This window comes from Sinohyriopsis cumingii, chromosome 15 (assembly GCF_028554795.1).
Source record: "Sinohyriopsis cumingii isolate HCF-2022 chromosome 15, ASM2855479v2, whole genome shotgun sequence".
NCBI lineage: Eukaryota > Metazoa > Mollusca > Bivalvia > Unionida > Unionidae > Sinohyriopsis > Sinohyriopsis cumingii.
The window spans coordinates 16,349,000-16,370,198 of NC_142975.1; the positions used below are offsets into that span (position 1 = coordinate 16,349,000).

General features: G+C 35.8%; 1 protein-coding gene across 1 annotated transcript in view; it reads right to left on the reverse strand.

The window, feature by feature from the left end:
* Window positions 1-19,918, reverse strand: part of LOC149781318 (dol-P-Man:Man(5)GlcNAc(2)-PP-Dol alpha-1,3-mannosyltransferase-like) — a 42,574-nt gene extending 22,656 nt beyond the window's left edge. Inside the window, exons 1-2 of the mRNA XM_089935412.1 lie at window positions 19,751-19,918; window positions 5,545-5,644 (exon numbers count right to left, since the gene is read on the reverse strand). Of these exons, the coding sequence (XP_089791538.1) occupies window positions 5,545-5,644; window positions 19,751-19,916 (266 nt within the window). The 5' untranslated portion in view covers window positions 19,917-19,918. The remainder of the gene's footprint in view (window positions 1-5,544; window positions 5,645-19,750) is intronic.
* Window positions 19,919-21,199: the final 1,281 nt, after the last annotated feature.

The following is a 21,199-nucleotide window of genomic DNA, read 5'->3' on the forward strand; positions in this document are numbered from 1 at the left end:
GTATAAACACATGAAAACTGGCCATCTGTCAACAGAATAACAAATTACTAAACAGATATAACAAATGAAAACTGGCCATTGGTCTGCAGAATATCAAATTACTATACTAGATATAACATGAAAACTGACCATCTGTCAACTGAATCACAAATTACAAAAATAGGTATAACACGTGAAAACTGACCATCTGTCAACATAATAAGAAAATTACTCAAATAGGTATAACACATGAAAACTGGCCATCTGTCTGCAGAAAAACAAATTTGTGCACAGTTTTTTTCAAGTGATAAATAACATGAGACTTGATATTTGAATCAGCATACACTTAACATATTTTGGTGTGTATAATGCACACCATGGAAATGTGCATCCCATTTTAAACTCAGAATGAGGGATAAAAAGCGTATTTCTGCTATATAATATGCATATGGTATAATATATTTTAAAATTTTTATGACTTTTCACGGGTTTTTTGGGTAACAAGTCTGCCATTTTTGATAGTGAATGAAATAAGTGGCAGTATTTTGAAAGTATAGTATATCTGATTATACAGATGGCCTTAAAAAGACTGTTTTAAGGTTTGCCTTGATGAAGAAGTGCATTCTACTGGATCAAAACCCTAAAATTCCTCATTGGTGTCATCATTTTCAAAAAGTCATTATATGTCCTTGTTTGTCATCATTCCTGATGTTGTTGCATACTAGTTGTCATCTTCGTCTTCATACTTGGACTCTGGGTTGTCTTCATATTTAGCATCCTCCTCCCAAAAGACGTTATCCTCTGTGCCATCTGATTCGATATGCAGCACTTTTCAAAGGCATGGATAATGATGCTTGGATCTAGATCGGCCCATGCATTAACTACCCACTGGCAGATCAAATCAGGTCTCTTTCCACATGGTGTAAATGTGTGTTGGTCGCCACTAATTCCATTTCTGTCTAAGTATGATTTTCATGGGCTTCATGATGCTGACATCCATGGGCTGGATTATCAATGTCATAAGTCCAGGATTTATGTACTGAGAGGTCCTGTAGTCTGTCTTTAGCATGTCCATCACATAGTCTGACTTATGGCATTGGAAGGCATCCAGAACTAATAAACCTTATCTGATGCTACTGCTAGACTGTTTTTCCTATACTTTTATCCAATCCTTTATTAACATTTGATCCATCCACCCTATGTCCTGACACCTAACAATGACTCCCTTTGGCCACAGTGCACCCTCTGGAAGTGTCTTCCTCTTGAAAATAATATTGAGAAGAGCATCCACCATCAGCAGTACAGACATGCATCACCATAAAATGATATTTCTCATTGCCATTTGTGGCTATGTGAAGGTGCCAGTGTCTTTCATATGGACAGTATTGTTGGATGGAAAATCAAATGTCATAGGCATCCAGTCCACATTTCCTATCTGGTCTATTTCACTCTTGAATCTCTTGCACTGTTTAATAATTAATCTCTGGAATTTTAGCAGTTTAAGTCATCTATTTTCTTCAGCTTTCCAATTTGTATGGCCTGAAAGCAAATCTGTGTTGTGGATATGAAGATTCCTTTTCTATCCATAACCTTATCAAGGACTCCACTCCCTACATTCAGATACATCATGAATGTCCCTTTGTTTTGTTCTTGGCATTTTCTTCAACCGTTATTTCATTCTTCTCCATTCCCTTACAGAAGATGAGTTTCTTACATGGCCCATGTTGGTACCTGGTATTTTGATTCATTCTTCTCCATTCCCTTATAGAAGATGAGTTTCTTACATGGCCTGTGTTGGTACCTGGTACTTTGACTATTCGTTCAGATTCAAGATCACACACAAGATGCTATGTGAAAGTTTAGGTTCAGTATTTGGACTATCATGACATATCTAAAATGTATCTGTGTCCTAGATAAAATTTACCAAGACGCTTTATTGCAATGATGTCTGGCACGTCAAAGAATTAGCTGGTGCTAACTTTTACCTTTAAAAACACCATGCCAAGTCAATTAAACATCGCACACTGCACTGTAACAAAGAAGTATAAAATACTGCAGATTAAAATGAGAAAGAAAACAAAGAACCATGTCTATTTTCTGATGACAAGTAAATAAATTAGCAAATTTACTAGTACAGAGACAAAGCAAAGTGACTACCAGAAAGTCTGCATATCAAAGCTTTAGCCACCAATTAAACTGAAAGACACGCTGAGCCAACAAACCACTGTCCACCTTTAAAAACACTACAATATTAATTAAATATTGATTACTCTATTGTAACAAACAATCAAGCAATTTTCAGAAGAAAAGAAAATAAGTTAAGAATTTACCTGGACAGATGCACTGTAACTATATTTAGCATATCCAAGTTTAACCAGCACTAATTATGGCACAGTGAATGGACCAAACTGAGTCACTAAAGTCTTCATCACTGTATAGTCACAAAGATATCAAATACTATGATATAAGATGAAAAAAAGAAAAAAAGTTTAGTATCCAAAGAAGGTATGTTTTCTGAATGTATTCATTAGTTATTTTGTTTCATTTTGTGTATGTCAGATAAAAGGTTAACAGTAGTAAAAAAATATGTTCCCTAAATGTTCCTCGACTGAAAACACCTGTTGAATTCAAAATATAATTCAACCAAGACCAAATGAAGAATAACTGTATTTCATCACCAGTTATAGAATGATCAACATTTACGGTATAGGTACTGTAATTATAGGTTACTGCATTTGTATGGGAAAATATGAACGAGTTTTGGGATGGAAAACTGCACGACCTTGGGAGTGCAGTATATCCTTCCGACAAAACGAGTCCTAATGTTCCATGTTGCAAAACGAAGAGTTGGAGTCTTCTTGTTTCTTTTTTTAGTCTTTCCTGGTGCAGAGTTTTGTGGCCCACTTGTCGAAATGGTTCTCTACGCTCCACGCACCCAGTGAAGCAGGCAGGCCATGGCAGGCAGCACCTTACTGACTGGGGGCTGCCCAGCTTGAGGCGGGTGGTAGCTGTCCAGTGAGACCTGGTGATCTCTCCCACCTTCAGAAGTAACCCCTGGCGCCAAGCTCTACGCCAATTGAGCTTTGACTTAGAACCGGTAAACTGCTACTTCTCGTGTCGTGCCGACGCCGTATGACAACGCTGGAGTGTCCTATCTGGTGGAGGTATGAAGCCTGGGCAGGGTGGTATGGAGAATCAGCTTTTGTCCATGAAGCAGATCCCCCCTCTCCACGCACCTGGTGGGCCCAAGGGAACGACGAATGCCGATACAGCTTGGCACCAACGGCATCGCAGGAGTTGCCGGAATGACATTGAAGTCAATGTCAGACCGCCTTAGGGACTCCATCTCCAGATTTTCTGTCGGGGTTTACTCCCTTAGCCTTTCCCATGAGTGGGTATAGCCACAAGGCAGCAGCTTGGCACCAACGGCTTCACAGGAGTTGCCGGAATGATGTTGAAGTCAATGTCATACCGCCTTAGGGACTCGGTCTCCGGATTTTCTGTCAGGATTTACTCCCTTAGCCTTTCCCATGAGTGGATATAGCCACAAGGTAGCAGAGGTTTGGAATTGGAGTTTTCCTTCTCCTAGATGAGCTACCATCCAAGGTTTATGAGTCCCATCTACCCGAAGCAACTGGTTTTAAGGTGCCAGTGACCCGCCTTCACCCTTTCTCCCATTAGTGGAAAACGTGGTCTGCCAGACTTCAAATCTAAGCCACTCGCGAAGGCCAGGAGCTGGATTTTAGCTGACAGAGGCAATCAGAGACGCAAGCCGTATGGGGCATTTTTGGAGGATTGGGGCGCTTGTCTCCCACTCCCACCCCGGGCAATGTCAACCATATCACCAGCTAAAGAAGACAGTATATGCCTTGTCGCTTGTATGTTATTTGTAAGGACCGTATTTTCCGTCTTTTATAAAATGTAGCTAGCCTAAATCCGTAACATTGTATCAACACTGAATGTGCAAAAAGTTTTTTTTTGCAGTCCACGAAACATGTTTTAGTTCTTTCAGTAACAAATTTAAACAACCACAACGTAAAGAGCCTCTTATGCGAGTGTACATGATTTGTGTACAAATCAAAAGTGCTGGCATCTGCGTCCACTGTCTGTTTACAATAGAAACTAGTTCCTTTATACACGTGAATGCTATATGTGTATTGTCGCGCGTTCAGTATCGGGGAATACTTAACGATTCTGACAATGTAAAGTTAATGGGGGAAAAAATGAGCATATAATAATCACATTTGTTCCACTGCAATGCAGTACTTTAGAACAGGTTACCAGTCAGTATGTACATGTATTTCAGATCGTGGCACAGAACAAAATGCTACACAGTGATGCAAAATGAAAGAATTTATTAATAAATACAATAAAAGAACATGGCAATCAAGGTATGTAAGCATCATTTATTTCTTTAACATGGCTAGTAATGGCAAACAATTTAGTTACGATGCAACATGCAATGGATTTAATATTTCATAAGAAGTGAGTGTGACACATGTAGACAGCTATAACGCTTTCATCCTTTAATCAGATCGACCTGGAAAAATTATCTTTTTTTTCCCTTTAGTTCTTGTATAAACCACACAATACTGACCAAATATAAGAGAATTAGATGAAAAATACACATTATACATAGCTAAATATGGTACTTAACACATTAACCCCTGGTGACGAGTTTATGTGGCAGGAGGTAGGAGCCTATTGCCGAGCTCTGAAGCATCAAGGTCATGTATGATACACTAAAGTGGGTGGTATTATAGAAGGTAAACAGAAGTAGCTCTACAATGATACCAAATTATCTGGAATTTCTAGCTGCACTACAAAATACAGAGGGAAAAACCCAATTTTAGGACCTGATTTTTTTTTCCACCCAAAATTTGCCCATGGTCAGAATTTGATTTTGTGTCTGGATTATAAACTTTTTGGTCTCAGATCTAAGGCAGACTGGAATGAACTGCAGACAGATGAACCTATGCAAAAAGTAGGATAAGATGGGCATTTGGAATAAAGAGTGGTCTCAATACAAAAATAATGGGTCCATTAAGCAAAAAAACAGAACTTTTACCCTTCTGCTCATGCGCGAGCCAAATAGCCAATGAAAAATTATGTTTCTAACACAACTAGGCAGTATGTTATTGGAAGATCAGCTGGAAGTTGGCGTTTTAGGATGTATTCAGAAAAAGCTTTCAAAATGTGTTTCCTACTCGAATTGAAGACAAAAGCGACAAAAACCTCCGGGGTTAATGTCTTAATGAAACAGAAAGCAAGAGGGAACCATATTATGAGAGTCACTGGTTCAAAATAAGCAGGTCAGTGGAATTCCCTACCAGAAATATTTTTCTGTTAATTTTGATTTTCATGTGTATATGACTCAAGCTACCTGGATTTTTATGTGTTCATCTTTACAGTACAAGCTCATGTACATTTGGGTACTGGAGGCGATGGTAAAATTACACACTTCATAAAATCAACAGTTCTCTGCTTTTCTCAATTCCAGTGATAACAATTGTTTAAATTTATGTTATTCCCATTGTAGCTGCTTTAACAACAAGAGACACCTACACAAGGGGTCCAGTATCCCCTTTCAGCTGTGTGTAGTCATATGTTCCATTTACCACTCCTTCCACTTCTTGCATGTATGCCTGCCAATCAATCTCAGTGTCTGAAACAGAACAGGAGAAATTTGAATGTATTACCGTATTTCATGTAATTTTTTTTACACGAAAAAATAATTTGTAATTTCGGTGTAAGAAAAATTATATGTAAAATAAATAATTATCATTTGGTGGTACTGACCATGTACGAAAATTAAAGGGATTGCACCTGAACAAGTTCTACGGAACACACGCTACTGGACAATCGTACAAAGTAAACACAATGTCAAAAAATTAAGCGCAACTTGTATTTTTACAGTAACAATAATCTCATTATCAAACTGCAATAAAAAATAAAAAACTTGAAATCACATTTTAGTTAATGCACATAAACATGCATGTGTGTGTATGTGTGTGAGAGATGAAAAAAAATTTTGTCAGTGTGCAAGGCCATATTTTTTTCAGGGTGGTTTTTATTTGTAGCTTTTGCAAAGAGAAAAAAAAACTTTATTTAAAAAATTACCCGACAATTGTGATAATCTTCATGCATTACGACCCTACTGTATTCCATTATCAATAAACACCACTAAATCAACAAACTATTCTTGTATTAATTACAATGTACATTGTCACAACAACCACATGGCATGGCTATGCAGTGCTATTTACATGGTAATTAAACAGGCTTAGTGCTTTGGTTATCCAGCTGAAACCAGATTGAGGGCAAGAACGGAGAGAATAGGTCAAATCAGCGAGGCTCCAAATACAGAATCAAGGCTCTCTTTAGGGAAATGAAAATTGTCAATGTGCTATTGAAGCCACTGTCCAAACAGCAAATGTTATAAGGACAAGCGATCATACGCATTACTTGTTATTTGAACTTGCCAATACAGATAATAGTGGGGTAGAATAGATTTGCAATCAAATGTTAATTATATCAAAGTCAAAACAGAACAAGCACTTAAAAGATAGTATATGTATATGTATGAATCGATTTAATGGAGTCTGCGACTTTCAAATTTAGGATGGAAAATGACAAGGTTTTTATATTTTATGTTTGCATGACTATAATGAAACAATAAGACTAGTTGACCAGTGTTCTGTGGTCTTCACTTTAGCATGTACTGAGATGTCATTTTTGGATAAGAAAACATCTAAGGGCTTCCAAACTCATTTCAAAATGTACATGGTGTTTTGTTGCAGTGATGGACTTTATAAGGAGAACTAATTAACGATAATATTTAAAGGTATGGTCTGTGAAGTCCTTTGTCTATTTGTTAATAAACACTAGTAGATATTTAGATATTGTAATGACAATAAGAGAGCTTATGCACATGGGTACCCGCAGGATTTTTTGCGGGGGGAGGGGTAGAGTCAGAAATCTTTGCAGCTTTTCTGGGGACTGGGGCAGGCTGGCACAGCCAGAAGAGTTAGTATAGTAAGCAGTCTGAAACTAAAGCTGATATTTACTAAACGTTTTGAACTGAATCTTGTAACATATTTTCAACTTCGTTTGCATGTTTAAACTTGTCTGAATTTATATATATATTTTGTTTTAACAACACCACAACTTTCATTTTCAACCACACAACATTTGAACTAGTCCAAACCACACTCACACCGGAGCAAAGGTCAGTCCATTTGATCTCCCTATACCACCCTCCTCTTAGTAGAAAAAACAAGCTGGCTGACTCTCTCCTTTTGGAGCAGTTTCCAAATCTCCTGGACTATGGAAATTCGATAGGTGGCAACCTGATTATTCTTGGAGAATTCAACTTTCATTTTGATTGTCCCAGAAACTCAAATACATCAAAACTCATAGATTCCATTAATGTTTTCAACCTCAAACAGTCAGTTAACCAAACCACCCATAAACATGGTCACATTTTAGACTGGATTCTTCATAGACCTGATGATAGCATTCTATGGTCCTCCCTGGTATCCCATGACCTTGCATCAGATCACCTCTGCATTATATGCCATCCTGATGTATCAGTCCCTAACCCTCCACCTTTATCTGCTACTAAGAGAAACCTCTGTATGATAAATAGAACCAAACTAATGCACAACATCCAAGTTAACCTAACAACTTGCTTACCTCCTACTACAGAACAACTCGATAACTGCCTGCATTCATTGCTTGACAAACATGCCCCAGCTACCAAGTGCAGAGTATCAATTCAAAAGTGTTCTCCATGGTATAGCAGTGTTAGGGACCAGCTTCGCACTGCTAAAAGAGACTGCCGTAAAGCTGAGAGGCTCTGGCTTTCCACCAGACTCACTATTCATAAGCAAATCTATGAAGTCACTAAGAAGAATGTCACAAATATAGTCCATGCAGCGAAATCAGCCCACTACACTACTAAGATCATGGAAAGTTCCAGCTGCAAAGAACTCTTCAAGATTACTAACAAGCTAATGTCAAGGACCAAATCTTCACTTCCAACTACCTTCTCTCCAGTCGACCTTCCGGACACGTTTGCAAATTTCTTCTGTGACAAAGTACAAACCATTAGAGATAAGCTTGACACCACAATTTCAATTGACTCATTGTCACCATACAGTTAGGATACAGAATTTGAGCGGCAACCATTAGCAGCATTTGAATCTGTCTCTATGGATTTCGTACATACAATCCTGATGAAGAGTGCACCAAAGTCATGTGAACTTGATCCAATTCCAACATAACTGCTGCTTGAGTGATTAGATCCAGTATTGCCTTAACTAGCTGATGTTATTAATACCTCTCTCTTATCCGGGGAATACCCATCATTTTTCAAAACTACCATTGTAAAGCCTCTGCTGAAGAAACCAACACTAGACCATAACGATTTAAAGAACTACCGCCCAGTTTCTAATCTCCCATTCATATCAAAAATCTTAGAAAAGGTTGTTCTATCCCATCTAAATTCAAACCGTCCTTTTATCAATGTACAATCTGCATATCGCCCTTGTCACAGTACTGAAACTACTCTTCTAAAAGTAGTTAATGACATTCTCTCTGCGTTGGATAGCGGAAATATTACAGTCCTCACCCTCCTTGATTTGTCTGCAGCATTTGACACAATAGACCATGATATATTACTTCACCGTCTCCAGCATGTATTTGGCATTCATGATACAGCCTTACTGTGGTTCAAGTCCTACTTGGTCAACAGGACACAAATTGTCTCTGCAAATGGAATACACTCCAGCCCAGTTGATCTACGTTGTGGTGTTCCACAGGGGTCTCTTCTTGGACCTGTTCTCTTCATTCTGTACACTCACTCACTCTCAAGTGTCATAGATCATCATCCAGTGTCTCACCAATTGTACGCTGATGACACTCAAATATACAAATCTAGCCACCCAACTGAAGTTGATGCTACCATCCAAGGTGTAGAGAGGTGTATTTCTGATGTGAAATCATTGATGACATGTAACAAGCTGCAGATGAATGATTATAAAACTGAGGCCATTCTGATCACAACACAAAGACTTTCTCATTCACATCCTTTACCTCAAACAATAAATATCAGCAATGCCAACATTAAATTCACACAATCAGTATGAAACCTAGATGTTACTCTGGACAGTACTCTCACACTGCACCAACGTGTCATAAACATATGCAAGGCTACATATCTTGAGCTGAGACGCATCAGCTCAGTTCGCAAATATCTTTCAGTTGAAGACACAAAAACACTTGTGTGTTCATTAGTACTTTCAAGACTGGACTATTGTAACTCAATTCTGTCTGGTTCATCTCAATATCTACTCCAGAAACTTCAAAAAGTTCAAAACACAGCTGCTCGGATCATACTTAGAGTACCACGATCAGAGCACACCTCCCCGCTGCTCTGTACCCTACAATGGCTATCCATTCGATCCAGAATCAAACACAAAATTTGTCCTCTGTGCTACATTTCACTGTTGGACTCTAGTCCAACATACCTATCCGACCTCACCCATGTATACACACCAGCAAGATACTTATGCTCCTCTTCTGACAATCGTATACTCATTATTCCCACTATGAAAACAAAGTCATATGGACAGTGTTCTTTTGCATACCAGGGCCCAGCAACGTGGTATGAATTGCCCACTGAACTTAGACACAAAGACACATTGATCACATTCAAGAGGGCTCTCAAAACTCACTTATTTCGACTGCAAGAACAAACTTAAAGACCTAATAATGTTTTCTACCTGAAATATTCTCAGTATGTTTTTTATTTTTTAATGTTTTTCTGATTTCATGGTGTTTGTTTTTGTAATAATATTATTATATGTTTTTTATCTTATAGGTGTTGTCTAATGATATAAAGCGCTTAGAGCATCTAAAGATTAGGCGCTATACAAAGTCCTCATTATTATTATAATATATATATATATATATATATATATATATATATATATATATATATATATATATATATATATATATATATATATATATATTTGCAGGATGAGTTCGAGGTGGGTGGGGTCATGTGACCCTCCTTGACCTATGCTGCAGGTGCCCATGCTTATGCATCAATCATTGCATTTTCTCACCAACAATTAGTTATTAATTTTTGTAAAAACAAAGTGGCAATACAGTATTTCCAATCATTTTTCAAACGTAAATCTTCTTAGCAGAAATGTTATGTCCAATAATTTAATGGATTCTTTTGAAAAATACAAAGTGGTATGTACAAAATTGTATGATACATTGAAATAATTATTATTTTGATAACTGGATTGTGTACGAAAAATTAAAGGGTATGAAAAAATACATGAAATACTGTATGAATTTATGGTGCTGAAATATTGAAAATCAGCTTGTAAGATATTGTTCATTTCTATCAGACTCCATACACCTAAGATTTGAATTTCATATATATTTACCTCAAGCAAGAGACCATTATATTCAGCAAGAAACAACAAATAATGTTTTGAAAATAATCTATCAAAAGCAATTGAAAACTTGTTGAAATAATGCAATGGAAATGATGTGTTTCTTTCCAAATCTACAACACAAGAACTGACAATGTCTTGGCATAATCAAGTGCAAGACTAAGATGTCACAAATTAGAGAAATATATATTTTTTAAAACTTAACCCATTCCATTAGTTATTACCCATTCATGTCATTCAGAAGGCAGGTAATACTTCTAGACCAGTTAGTGTCTTTTCCATGAAGAATTTATGGCACACTTGTGCCAAACTTGCTCTTAATGAACTCGTTACAAGTGCTCTTTGATTTCTGCACAACTGTAGCTCAAGTTATCTACAATATACAGGTATAAAACTTTGTAAATGGCTTCCACTCATGATCCCAAAATCAAAATGCCTCCACCTTACCCTAAGAGCAAACCATCTATTCAGTTTGGTCAAGATATGTGATGTAGAATTTATGTCATTCTGCAGAGACCATTTATATTCTTTCAATCCCAATAACTTTGATCTTTGAGTTCTTAACCTGATATCAACAGGTTTCTTCCTTACCCAAAATACTATTAAAAATGGTACTAGCAGCTGGCATGCTTGGTGCTCAGCTTCAAGAGGTTAGTGTTAGGAATGGTCAGCCAGTGTCAGGATAATGTGACTGGGTGAGACATGACGTCACATGTCTGCGGCATGATGCCCCAGTGCAAGACATCACTAAAAACTGCCACATTACAGGCATCGTAGCAATATGACTACAATTGCTAAAGCTATATTAAAATCTAAAACACACAGACACACATACACTACAGAAAATTCCAGCATCAGCTGAAGTATTTTCAAAACGTGTAAAAGGGATGCTTCAAAAACCTCCAACTTTAATCCTTTGTATCTGTACATAGCCATGAGTCTAATTACAGGCTAGTCCCACACTTAAAGATGCTGACCCTAATAGTATGAGGGATGGGTGAAGCCTATTTGTCCCATTAAGTAAAGCCCCATAACCCTGTTCTGCCCACTCTGCAGAGGCCAATTTTCCAGAATATCATACATAACTATTTATACCATACTTATTGTGATGCTTTTTCTTTACAGAAGCAAAATGCAGTAAAATCAAGAGATTCTATTTCAATGCGTTTGCATCAATTTCATGTTACTGAAAATATGTGGTTACAGCTAACACGATTTACTCTAATGAAACAAATATGTCAGCAACTTCACAATGTAAAATTACAGACCTCTCTTATTGCATGGTCTAAAGTTCTCTAAAGTTCAAGTCACTAAAGGATTTAACTTTGGTCAGGTAAAATATTTACTCATCAAACAAAATATGAATATTGGCTGAATTGTAATAATTCTGTGTTACTCACAGGTGTTACTGGAATTAAGTTCTCTATATTCAACTATACCTTCAATCAGTTTCAGATCAAATTAAAGGTTAGCTACGACATCGTAGCCTCAACTTGATTTGTTGTGGTTGAGGCTACAAACTGATCCCATATCATGTAATGGAGCAAAATAAATCATCACTTAAGTCAGAAAAACAAACAGTTTACAAATCAACTACAGAAGTATAATCATGTTGTGAAAGAAGTATGACTTATTTTGAATTTATTAAGCCCTTACACGACAAAATAAATTGGCATGGTTACTCTAACCTTATCCTGTCCGCCATGATAGATAACGCGAGACTCTCGCCGTGACCCCTTTTCTACATAAGGCTTGACAGACCATATTTTGGATATGCTACGCTATATTATTATCAATCAAATGCGAATAATTGCTTCTTGGTGGAATTTCAGAGTTGCCGATAAACCATATTTACTTTTAATGTGCAGACTTTCTAACCCAAACAGCGCCAAATTTTTACTATGATTTGTTTACATTTCCAAATAAGGTGTCAATGTCCTTATATGGCACACAAACAAACGAGGTTGAAAACAGAAGTAATCATTATTTGAAATAATATGGCGGACGATCTAAACGAAAATATCGGCTAAAAAAGGTAAACGAGATTTTACAACTATTTCTACAATGATTTTCGATACTTCCGGTATTAAATAAGAGGACTACTCAATTTATTGGATTATATGCAAGGAATATGTTTAAAGAGTTATTATTAGGCTAAAAGAGCGCCGGGTGTGAATCACACCCGGCTTGCTCCATTAACACATATATGCTCATGTTAGTACCCTGTCCACGTGGTACAAGTAAGGGTACTAATATTAGTACTAATTAAAGGTATGTTCTGCATTAAAGAATAGGAATCTTTTGCATCAGAGTTGCCAACCAGACCTAAGTCAGCAAACTATATTATTCAATACTATTATAAAGAAAATGTTTTAATAAATTACGTTTCTCTAAAGATACTTACCCTTTAATTATGAAATTACTTCCAAAAACCAATGTCAAAGAAATCAAGGGAAGTAACTCTTGCCAATTAACTCCCCTTTTAATTCTAGGTGGCCATATTCCAGATGTTTAATAGTTTAAACTTGAGAGAAATCTATACAAGAATCCTCATAATTGCAGCAAAGGGTAGGAGGGGTCTTGGGTAATTACTTTGGAGGAATATAATTTACTAAAACATGTTTGTTTTCTGTCAAATACAAAGTTTAACAGGCAAATCCAATGCAAACAGCAAGATTGTACTGCCATTAATATGGTGTTTGTAACAGTCTGGTAAGTAACCATTGGCCAGACAAGATAGGATGAAACTCTACAAGTCAGAAAGATCATTGTTGTAGCCAATATCATCTCTTTCCACATGTCTAAATATATCTGAACTCATGGTATGGTATCATTTGATTGTAGTGGGTCTAGCTTCTTGTTTTCAAATAGAAAAAGAAGAATTTTGCCATTGTGGAAAGGAGGCTGAGAGTGGTATAATGTTGTTAGTACAACACCAGCTGGTAAAAATGTGTCACTTGCCCTCATATGCCTTCAAAGTGAAGGGCCATCTAGCTGTTACAATCCTTTCCATACTGAAATGCAAAATTCCTCTCAGCACATTTTGAAGATACTGGTTACTTGATGCCAACATTTACTCAAATACATAATTATTCAAAGAATTATTAAGTCGCACATGTGATAAAATGAAAGCCATTTACTCATTTCTTTTGTATTTTTATTTTAATTTCTTCATGTTTGTCCATATAATTAATGGGATTGAAGAGGAAAGAAACTTATCTGGATAAAAGAGCAAACTAACATCTTTGTGTACCCTATCATCAAAGACTGCTGCTTAAAGTCAAGAATAGGTAATTGTGCCAGCTTTCAACACTTTGACATGAGATTTTTAATTAGTCATAATGAGCATTAAATTGCTGATGCTTGCATGCTATTTCTTTTGCCATGAAAGAATCAATTAGAAAAATAAATAACCCAATATATGTGGACACAAACTGTGTTAAAAGATAATTCAATGATTTGGCTACCTACTTATTTTGTTCCACTTTCCAAATCTTCTGACATGGATATATGATGTCTACAAGAAACTTCCAACCTATTCACCACAGTTCACTGATCTAATTGTGCAAGACAGAGAGTAATGTCAACACAATGATGAACAAAAAAAGCAATGAAACAATTTCTAACAGCTTGGATTTTATTTGCAACCCTTCCTCTCCACATATTGATATACAATTTCCAGCAGCAAAACCTGTGGTTTAAGTGAATTCGTTAATCACACTCCAGACACAGGATCTGGAGATGATATTCTCGAATTGTTATCAAACTTTGTGTTGGCAAATTTCTTAGTGCTGATGCACTGTTAAACAATGTACATGGAGAAATTCAACCTCAAAAGAAGTGCCTTAGGGAAAGAAGAAAGAAAATGTCTTTTTTGTCTTTGATGGTGAGGAAAATAATACTGGCAAGTTTAATGGAATGCAGGCTAATTACCAGGAAATATTAATTGATAATAAAGTAAACAGTATCTGGTTCTAGTACATGTGCTTTCTCACTGTAATATATACATTGTTTGTGCTTTATTTAAGGGGAGGATGGGTCTGACAGAGGTTATGTAGTGAAGGTCACTAGGGTAATTCACTTATAAAATCTGTTGTAATAATTATGTATAATTGTAACTGGACTCATGTACACACGTAAGCCAATACATTTGCATTTATTTATGGTAATAGTAATAAAATTAGTGAAGGAAAAAGTGATAGGGACTTTTGCTTGTGTAGTAGCAGTACAGCTTATTTTTTTGCAAAGGTATGAGGGCAAGAATGGGTGTGAGGAACAACAGTTGTCAAGATGTGCAATTCTTTGGTGGTATTATTGGTCCACTGTGTGCAAAGTTTATTGGTATTATAAGTGTACAGTGAGGTGGGGGAGACACCCCATTTACACTACCAATGGTACATAAACATGTGCCAATGTTGTCAATAATATATAACATGCCTACTTGCTTATTTTTCAATCAGTACTTATAATCAAGGTTCTGCTTACACCTCTATTTATTTTTTATGTAAATGAAATGTGGAAATAAAAATATTTTTTCAGAAATACATATCTTTCCATTTAGATAATTATGCATTTATATTTTCTTTTCATAAATGGAAATGGCTGCCATACAAAGCCATACACCCAGCCTCTATCCACCTTTTCTAAATTTGACAACTATTTTACTAGTTTATTACAATGAAAATATAAAAGTTGGATGAAAGAGCTTGTTATTCAAATAAAACATGATTTGAACACGCTGAATATTTTAATTGAAAATTACAGCTGTCATCAAGCCATATATCATGAGGGTCGTCAGTTACAGCTAATTATTTATGTCATAATATTTCTTTTTCCTACTGTTTCTAAAACACAGAATATATTAAGTACTGAAATAATGACAAAAGGTTATGGTACAATGTTGAAAATGCTCCTACAGACAACAGGAGCCCTCAAAGTGTACCTATGTCCAAATAAAAATCAAAATGTAAGCTAGATACAATCACTAGTTTTGAATTAAGAGAAAAGTGTTAAAAACTAGATATAAATGCAGCTGCATAGGCATAAAATTAGTTTATGAATAGTTCTGAACTAAATGCATTTCTTTATACATGTAACATAACATGGGTCACACATAAAAATGTGTGTAACATCATTTGTCAACTTGTATAATTATTCAGTTATGAAATTATTTCCAGGGTAAATTATCAGGATATCTAATGGGAATATATTATCTATTAGCATCAATTTGGCACACAGACTATTTACAGCACATTCCTTATCTGATTCAGGTCCATAATAAGAACTTGTTATTAAGGACTGTTTCATTGTTATCCCTATCAACTGTTTCAATGTACAAGATACACAAACTTAGTCTGTATTTCAGTAGCTTTTTTGTGGTTTTTCTATTCAGGCATGAGGATACAACTAAATAATATATTTTTTATGAGAATTTGATATGTACATATGAGACCCAAAACAATTTTCATCCATATATAACATCAATGTACTAAAACGAAAATTGGCCAGGGCTTGCCTTACCCCCCTCACCCATTCAGAGAATGATAATTTCAAAATGTTGAAACCAGACCTGCCAATCCTAATGAGACCTTCTCTGTAAAGCAGTTGAATTGTTTCTGTAAGTTGGGTCAGTTTTCAGTACGGTATAACAAAATATCATGTACTGCTATTGGCAAACTGGAAAACATGCATTTAAAAGTCCAAGTGTGATTCAAGACTGGTGCAGCAACTGTAAACATTGTGTTCAACTCAAAGTTTGTCAAATTTACTTTAATTACCTCTAGTACGGATTCACAAACTGCAATTCCAAAACCCAGAGATCTTAATGGCTTCTTGGTATCTCCCAACTTGATGTAATCTTATTTTAAAAAAATTCAAGTGGTCCCAATGGCAATCATCTTTCTCAACATGTGACATACTCAAATCAACACATAATGTCCACTAAATGTAACAGTTGCCTTTTCTTTTTCCCCAAGAATCTGAATATGCCCTTTTATTCTTCTGTACTAATAAAACTTGTCAAGAGATCTACTGTCCCTTTTGTCCAGACCGGTTGCTTGTTAGGCACAATTTTTAAAAGAGAATCTTAAATGGGTAATGATTTAATATTGAATTTGTGAAACAAGTTGAATCATAACCAGTTAAGCCTTGGCAAGCAAAAGCAGGACACTATTCAACAAGATTCATAAATTTAATATGAAATCATCCCCCATTTGAGATTCCGTTTATCACACAGTTTTTATCTGAATGGAAATAAGTGTGAATAAATAAGAAATAATTTCTTTCATTTTGACTCGTATGTAGCACCTTTCATTTGTTGCACAAAAATAGTCCCTGGAATTTATCGCGCTGTTCTTTATTTATTTAATTTTTACAAATTATAATTCAATGAGCAACTGTGATTCTGAATAAATAAAATATCTGACTCAAACAACACAATTTTTTCAACACAGAATGTATATGCAAGTTCAGTATGATGTCACATGGCAAAATGTTTATCAACTAGAGTGTGTCGCTCTCAGTTTCACTTCTAAGCATTCAAATTTGTTGGATGTGTGATGGGATGATTATGGATATAGATATTCCTGACTTACAGTAACGTATCTGTGGCTGGATATCTGCATTATTCGATTTGGGACAGTACACTATAGTAGACACTGACAAATTTTGAATTGTCTCACATGACAAGAACTATTTTACAGCGTAAACATGCTGTGATTGGCTATGGTTCTTTCATTTTGGAGGGCAGTTTATGTCCACATTCTTCTGTGAACAGAGGTGAGTTTATTTACTCCTGCAAGTTAATATTTATACCGCTCTTGTATATAGGGTGGATTCCATGTTACATGTATACCCCCACCCCTTTTCACATGCACGCTGTCAATTGATCAATTCCCTTAGTTTTATGAAACCCAGATGACAATAAAATACAGACAAGACAATATCTGGATTTTACTGCAAACATAATTCCATATTTTGTGCTTTTATTCCAAAAGTCCATATTTTATGGGTCATTTTCTTAAGATTTATGGCAAAATCACAAGGGTTGGCAGGTCTGTGAAATGATTTTAGAAAGTTACGGTAATTCTATGCAATTTTGTACATTTTGCCTTGAACTCATTATCAGAATACCAAGAAAGTGGTCAGATTCACACTCAAGATTCATTAATCAATAAAGTTTAGAAATGTAGCATGATGTCCCACCCAGTCACATTATCCTGGTACCAGGCTTACCAGTCCTAACACTAACCTCTTAATGCTGAGTGCAAAGTGAGGCAGCTGTTAGAACCATTTTTCAAAAGTCTTTGGTATGACTCAGCCATGGATCAAACCCACAACCTCCTGCATCCAAGGCAGATGCTCTAACCACTTGGTCACCAAGTGTGTGAGATATTTGTGAAAATCTGACTTTCGTTAGGATGTTAGTAGACATCAAAACATGTGACACAGCATTATTTGGGTAGTAAGACCTCTACGCCCAAAACATAAATATCAGGGTCTAGGGCTTACATTCTACAACTACAGCCATCTATAGTAGCATGAAGCAACAAGGGATGCAACTCCTACTGCACTCCAAAAAAAACAGCCTAACTTTTATGTCCACGTTGACTGGCCTCTCACGGTGTTCTATTATGCCTTTTCTCAACACAGTTGGCTGCTGTTTAAAATTAACATCCAAAATAAACTCTTGATACATTAAACTCATAATGCAGTCAAATTAAGTTCCATAAACGTGCCGGAATCAAGGATTCCAATTGTTTTGAACATTTCATAAATCTGATTTCCATAGTACTAGCTTCTGTACTGCTTTAATTTTAGCATAGCTTTTAAGCGCAATTAATCAACAATACATACCTTAAAGGATTTTATGTGTAATTACTGAAAAGTGTTTGAACTTTCTTTGATTTCAATTAAGCGATCGTGTGTGTGCAAGCCAAAGCTGATACTTCAAAGATGGCGGCTGCCTGAGACATTTGGTGTTTTGGATACTGACTTCATGTTTCAGCATCGAATAACATTTGATTGGTTGAATATTCCTGGGAGAAGGAAAGGTTAAACAATCTAACTTCTTTTCAGTAGGTTCTGCTGATAACTACTCACTTTTGCCAATTTTAACTTCTGCTGTATTGTAGACTACACAGTTTAGTGTCAAGAGTAGGTTGCAACCTAAACTTGTAAATATTCTTTCATGATGAATTAAAAATCTCACTGAACAATTTGGGTCAAGAAAAAAAGAAGTGGCTCTCAAAAACCATTTGCTTGCTTTATCCATGCATTGTGAAGTACTAACATTGCAAATTTTGAAACAATGGAAGTTCAGATATTTTAGTCATAATTTTCTCATTCTTTGAATAAAGACCCTGTAAATTAAAATATTCCTTCACAAAAAGTCTATGTGAAGCAATATTTATTTGGTTATCTCTCCATATTATAATTTTTTTGTCTCTAGCTCATTTGCCCCAATCTAACCAAAAAGGCCATTAAAAATTGCTATAACACCATGTCAGTAAATTCTACACATTGGATAATTCTGCGCAACAATACTTCATTTCAGTAAACATGGGATCATGTGCTATTTTTAGTAAAAAATCCATTTGGTATCAAGAAAAAACTACCGTACTTTAGTTAAGAAATGTGATATTCATAAAGTATAAAAAAATATAGATAAACATTACATCTTTTCAAAGCTGTGCACAGAGTAGACAGATATCTTGCAAGTCATGAAAACACGGGGGTGGTATCCCATGCATCCAAAATTAATATCATTTTGAACAGAATATTCTGGTGACTATTGCCTCTTTTCAAATGGTAAGCATTGAAGTATTTTATTTTCGTCAACTGGTCGAATTCGATATGCGTTTTGCTTCAATACTGGTGACGGAAACCTTAGATGTGCAGAAATGCCAGACAGAATTGTAATTATAATATATATAAAAAGCTAGAAAATCAATTTGTTGTCCGAATTTTAAAAAACACAGCATTTTATAAACAGCTAAATGATCTCTATGAATGTGTCAAATTTGGTTTTTATATCTCCACAAATAAAATAAAAACGCTGGGTACCACTTTTTGGCACAAAAATAATTCATTCTTGAACAGTATGAAGTCGACATTGAAGAAAAAAATTCATAGAAAATACAATTTCTGACATAATTTCATAAAATATGCTTTTATATGCTTCTTTCAAATAGCATCACAGGTGTGCACATTTTGATAAAGTTATCTTCCAAATAATTAAAAAAAATATTGGTTCATGCTACATATGGCCCCATTGGCAAGAAGAAATAGATGCATACATTTTATCTTATTTATCACAAAAATGTTCACTGCAACTTCTCCAAGTAGCAGCGAAATCATTATAGGCAATGGGTAGCTTGGATTTGACCATATTTTCATAAACAAACTGGGAACGTCGGAAAACTTCTCTCCTAACTTTTTCGACTGCGTTTTCTTGGTGGCCATCGTTGTTGTTATTGTCGCATAAAGTTCCTTCATAGACGCCAGTGCACCGCAGGGTTGTGACTCATTGAATGTTTTATATTCTGTCACTATTACAATTGTGATTACTATTGTACTATTGATGGGTGACAAATTGGTATAACGCTACAATTAAGAATCCTCGGAGAAATTATATAACCATGAGAACCGATATAAATAGACCGGAACCCAATAAAACTACAAGTAAATATGTTACTCGGGCTTAGTTGAAAAGTGTATTTAATATAATTACTGGAAAACATGAAGAAGTCGTAATTTTATGTGCCAATCTGCAGGCGAAACTGTAGAAAATAAACACACGGTAACCTTTTCCCCACTTTTTATTAGTTTTATGTGAGAAGAAGTAGCGAAACTGGATCTTTAAAAATTACTTACAACCTGTGGAATATGTATTTTTTTATAGATGATGTATCTTGAAATTGATACCCAAATCTTCTTTGAATATTTCATATTTGTTCCAGAATAATATTATTGTCCAAATAAAGACCACTTTATATTTCCACTAAACAGTCCCAAACAATGTTTTCTTCCTCTAAGAATGACTCTAAAATAGGAATGAAATCTGAGTGCTCATTTTTCTCCTTATATACACCTTCTATTACGACTAATAGTTCTCAACACACCCCCACGTCATACTACTCATTCTAATATTTCGAAATGCCTATTGATGTGAACTAACCCATCCAATAAGAATCAACTCATTTCTACTAAAACCGTCCAAACCCCACAAGCCAATGAGAAATTAACCCAAATCATCAACAAGTCTTATTAAGAGTCGTATTAGTAATAATTGTCGACACATCCAAAAACATCTATATATAGATGCTGTGTAATGTTGCACTCTTAATATTCCTAAAAGAGACCGTAGTCACGCAGAAAAATCTAAATAAAGATGATCTGTACAGTTTAGAATTTTAAATTTTTTATAATAAATTTGTCAACCAAGGGTTACAAAAAATATAGATACACGCAGCAATATTAACACCCGTAGCGGTGAGATTATTTCGCGACTGGTATTGATACTAGCTGTCCTAATAAAGTTGTATTTTAACGGATCTGTATAAGGTGGGAAGTTTGCTAAAACAAAAATTGTCAGGGGCTTGCCTTACCAACCCCATTTCCAAGCAAACTGCCAAAGTGGTGGACTCGCCCGTGGAGACGAAGATTGTTTGTCAGGGTCTTGCCACACACACACACACACACACACATACACGCACGCACGCACACACACATACACCACACACGCA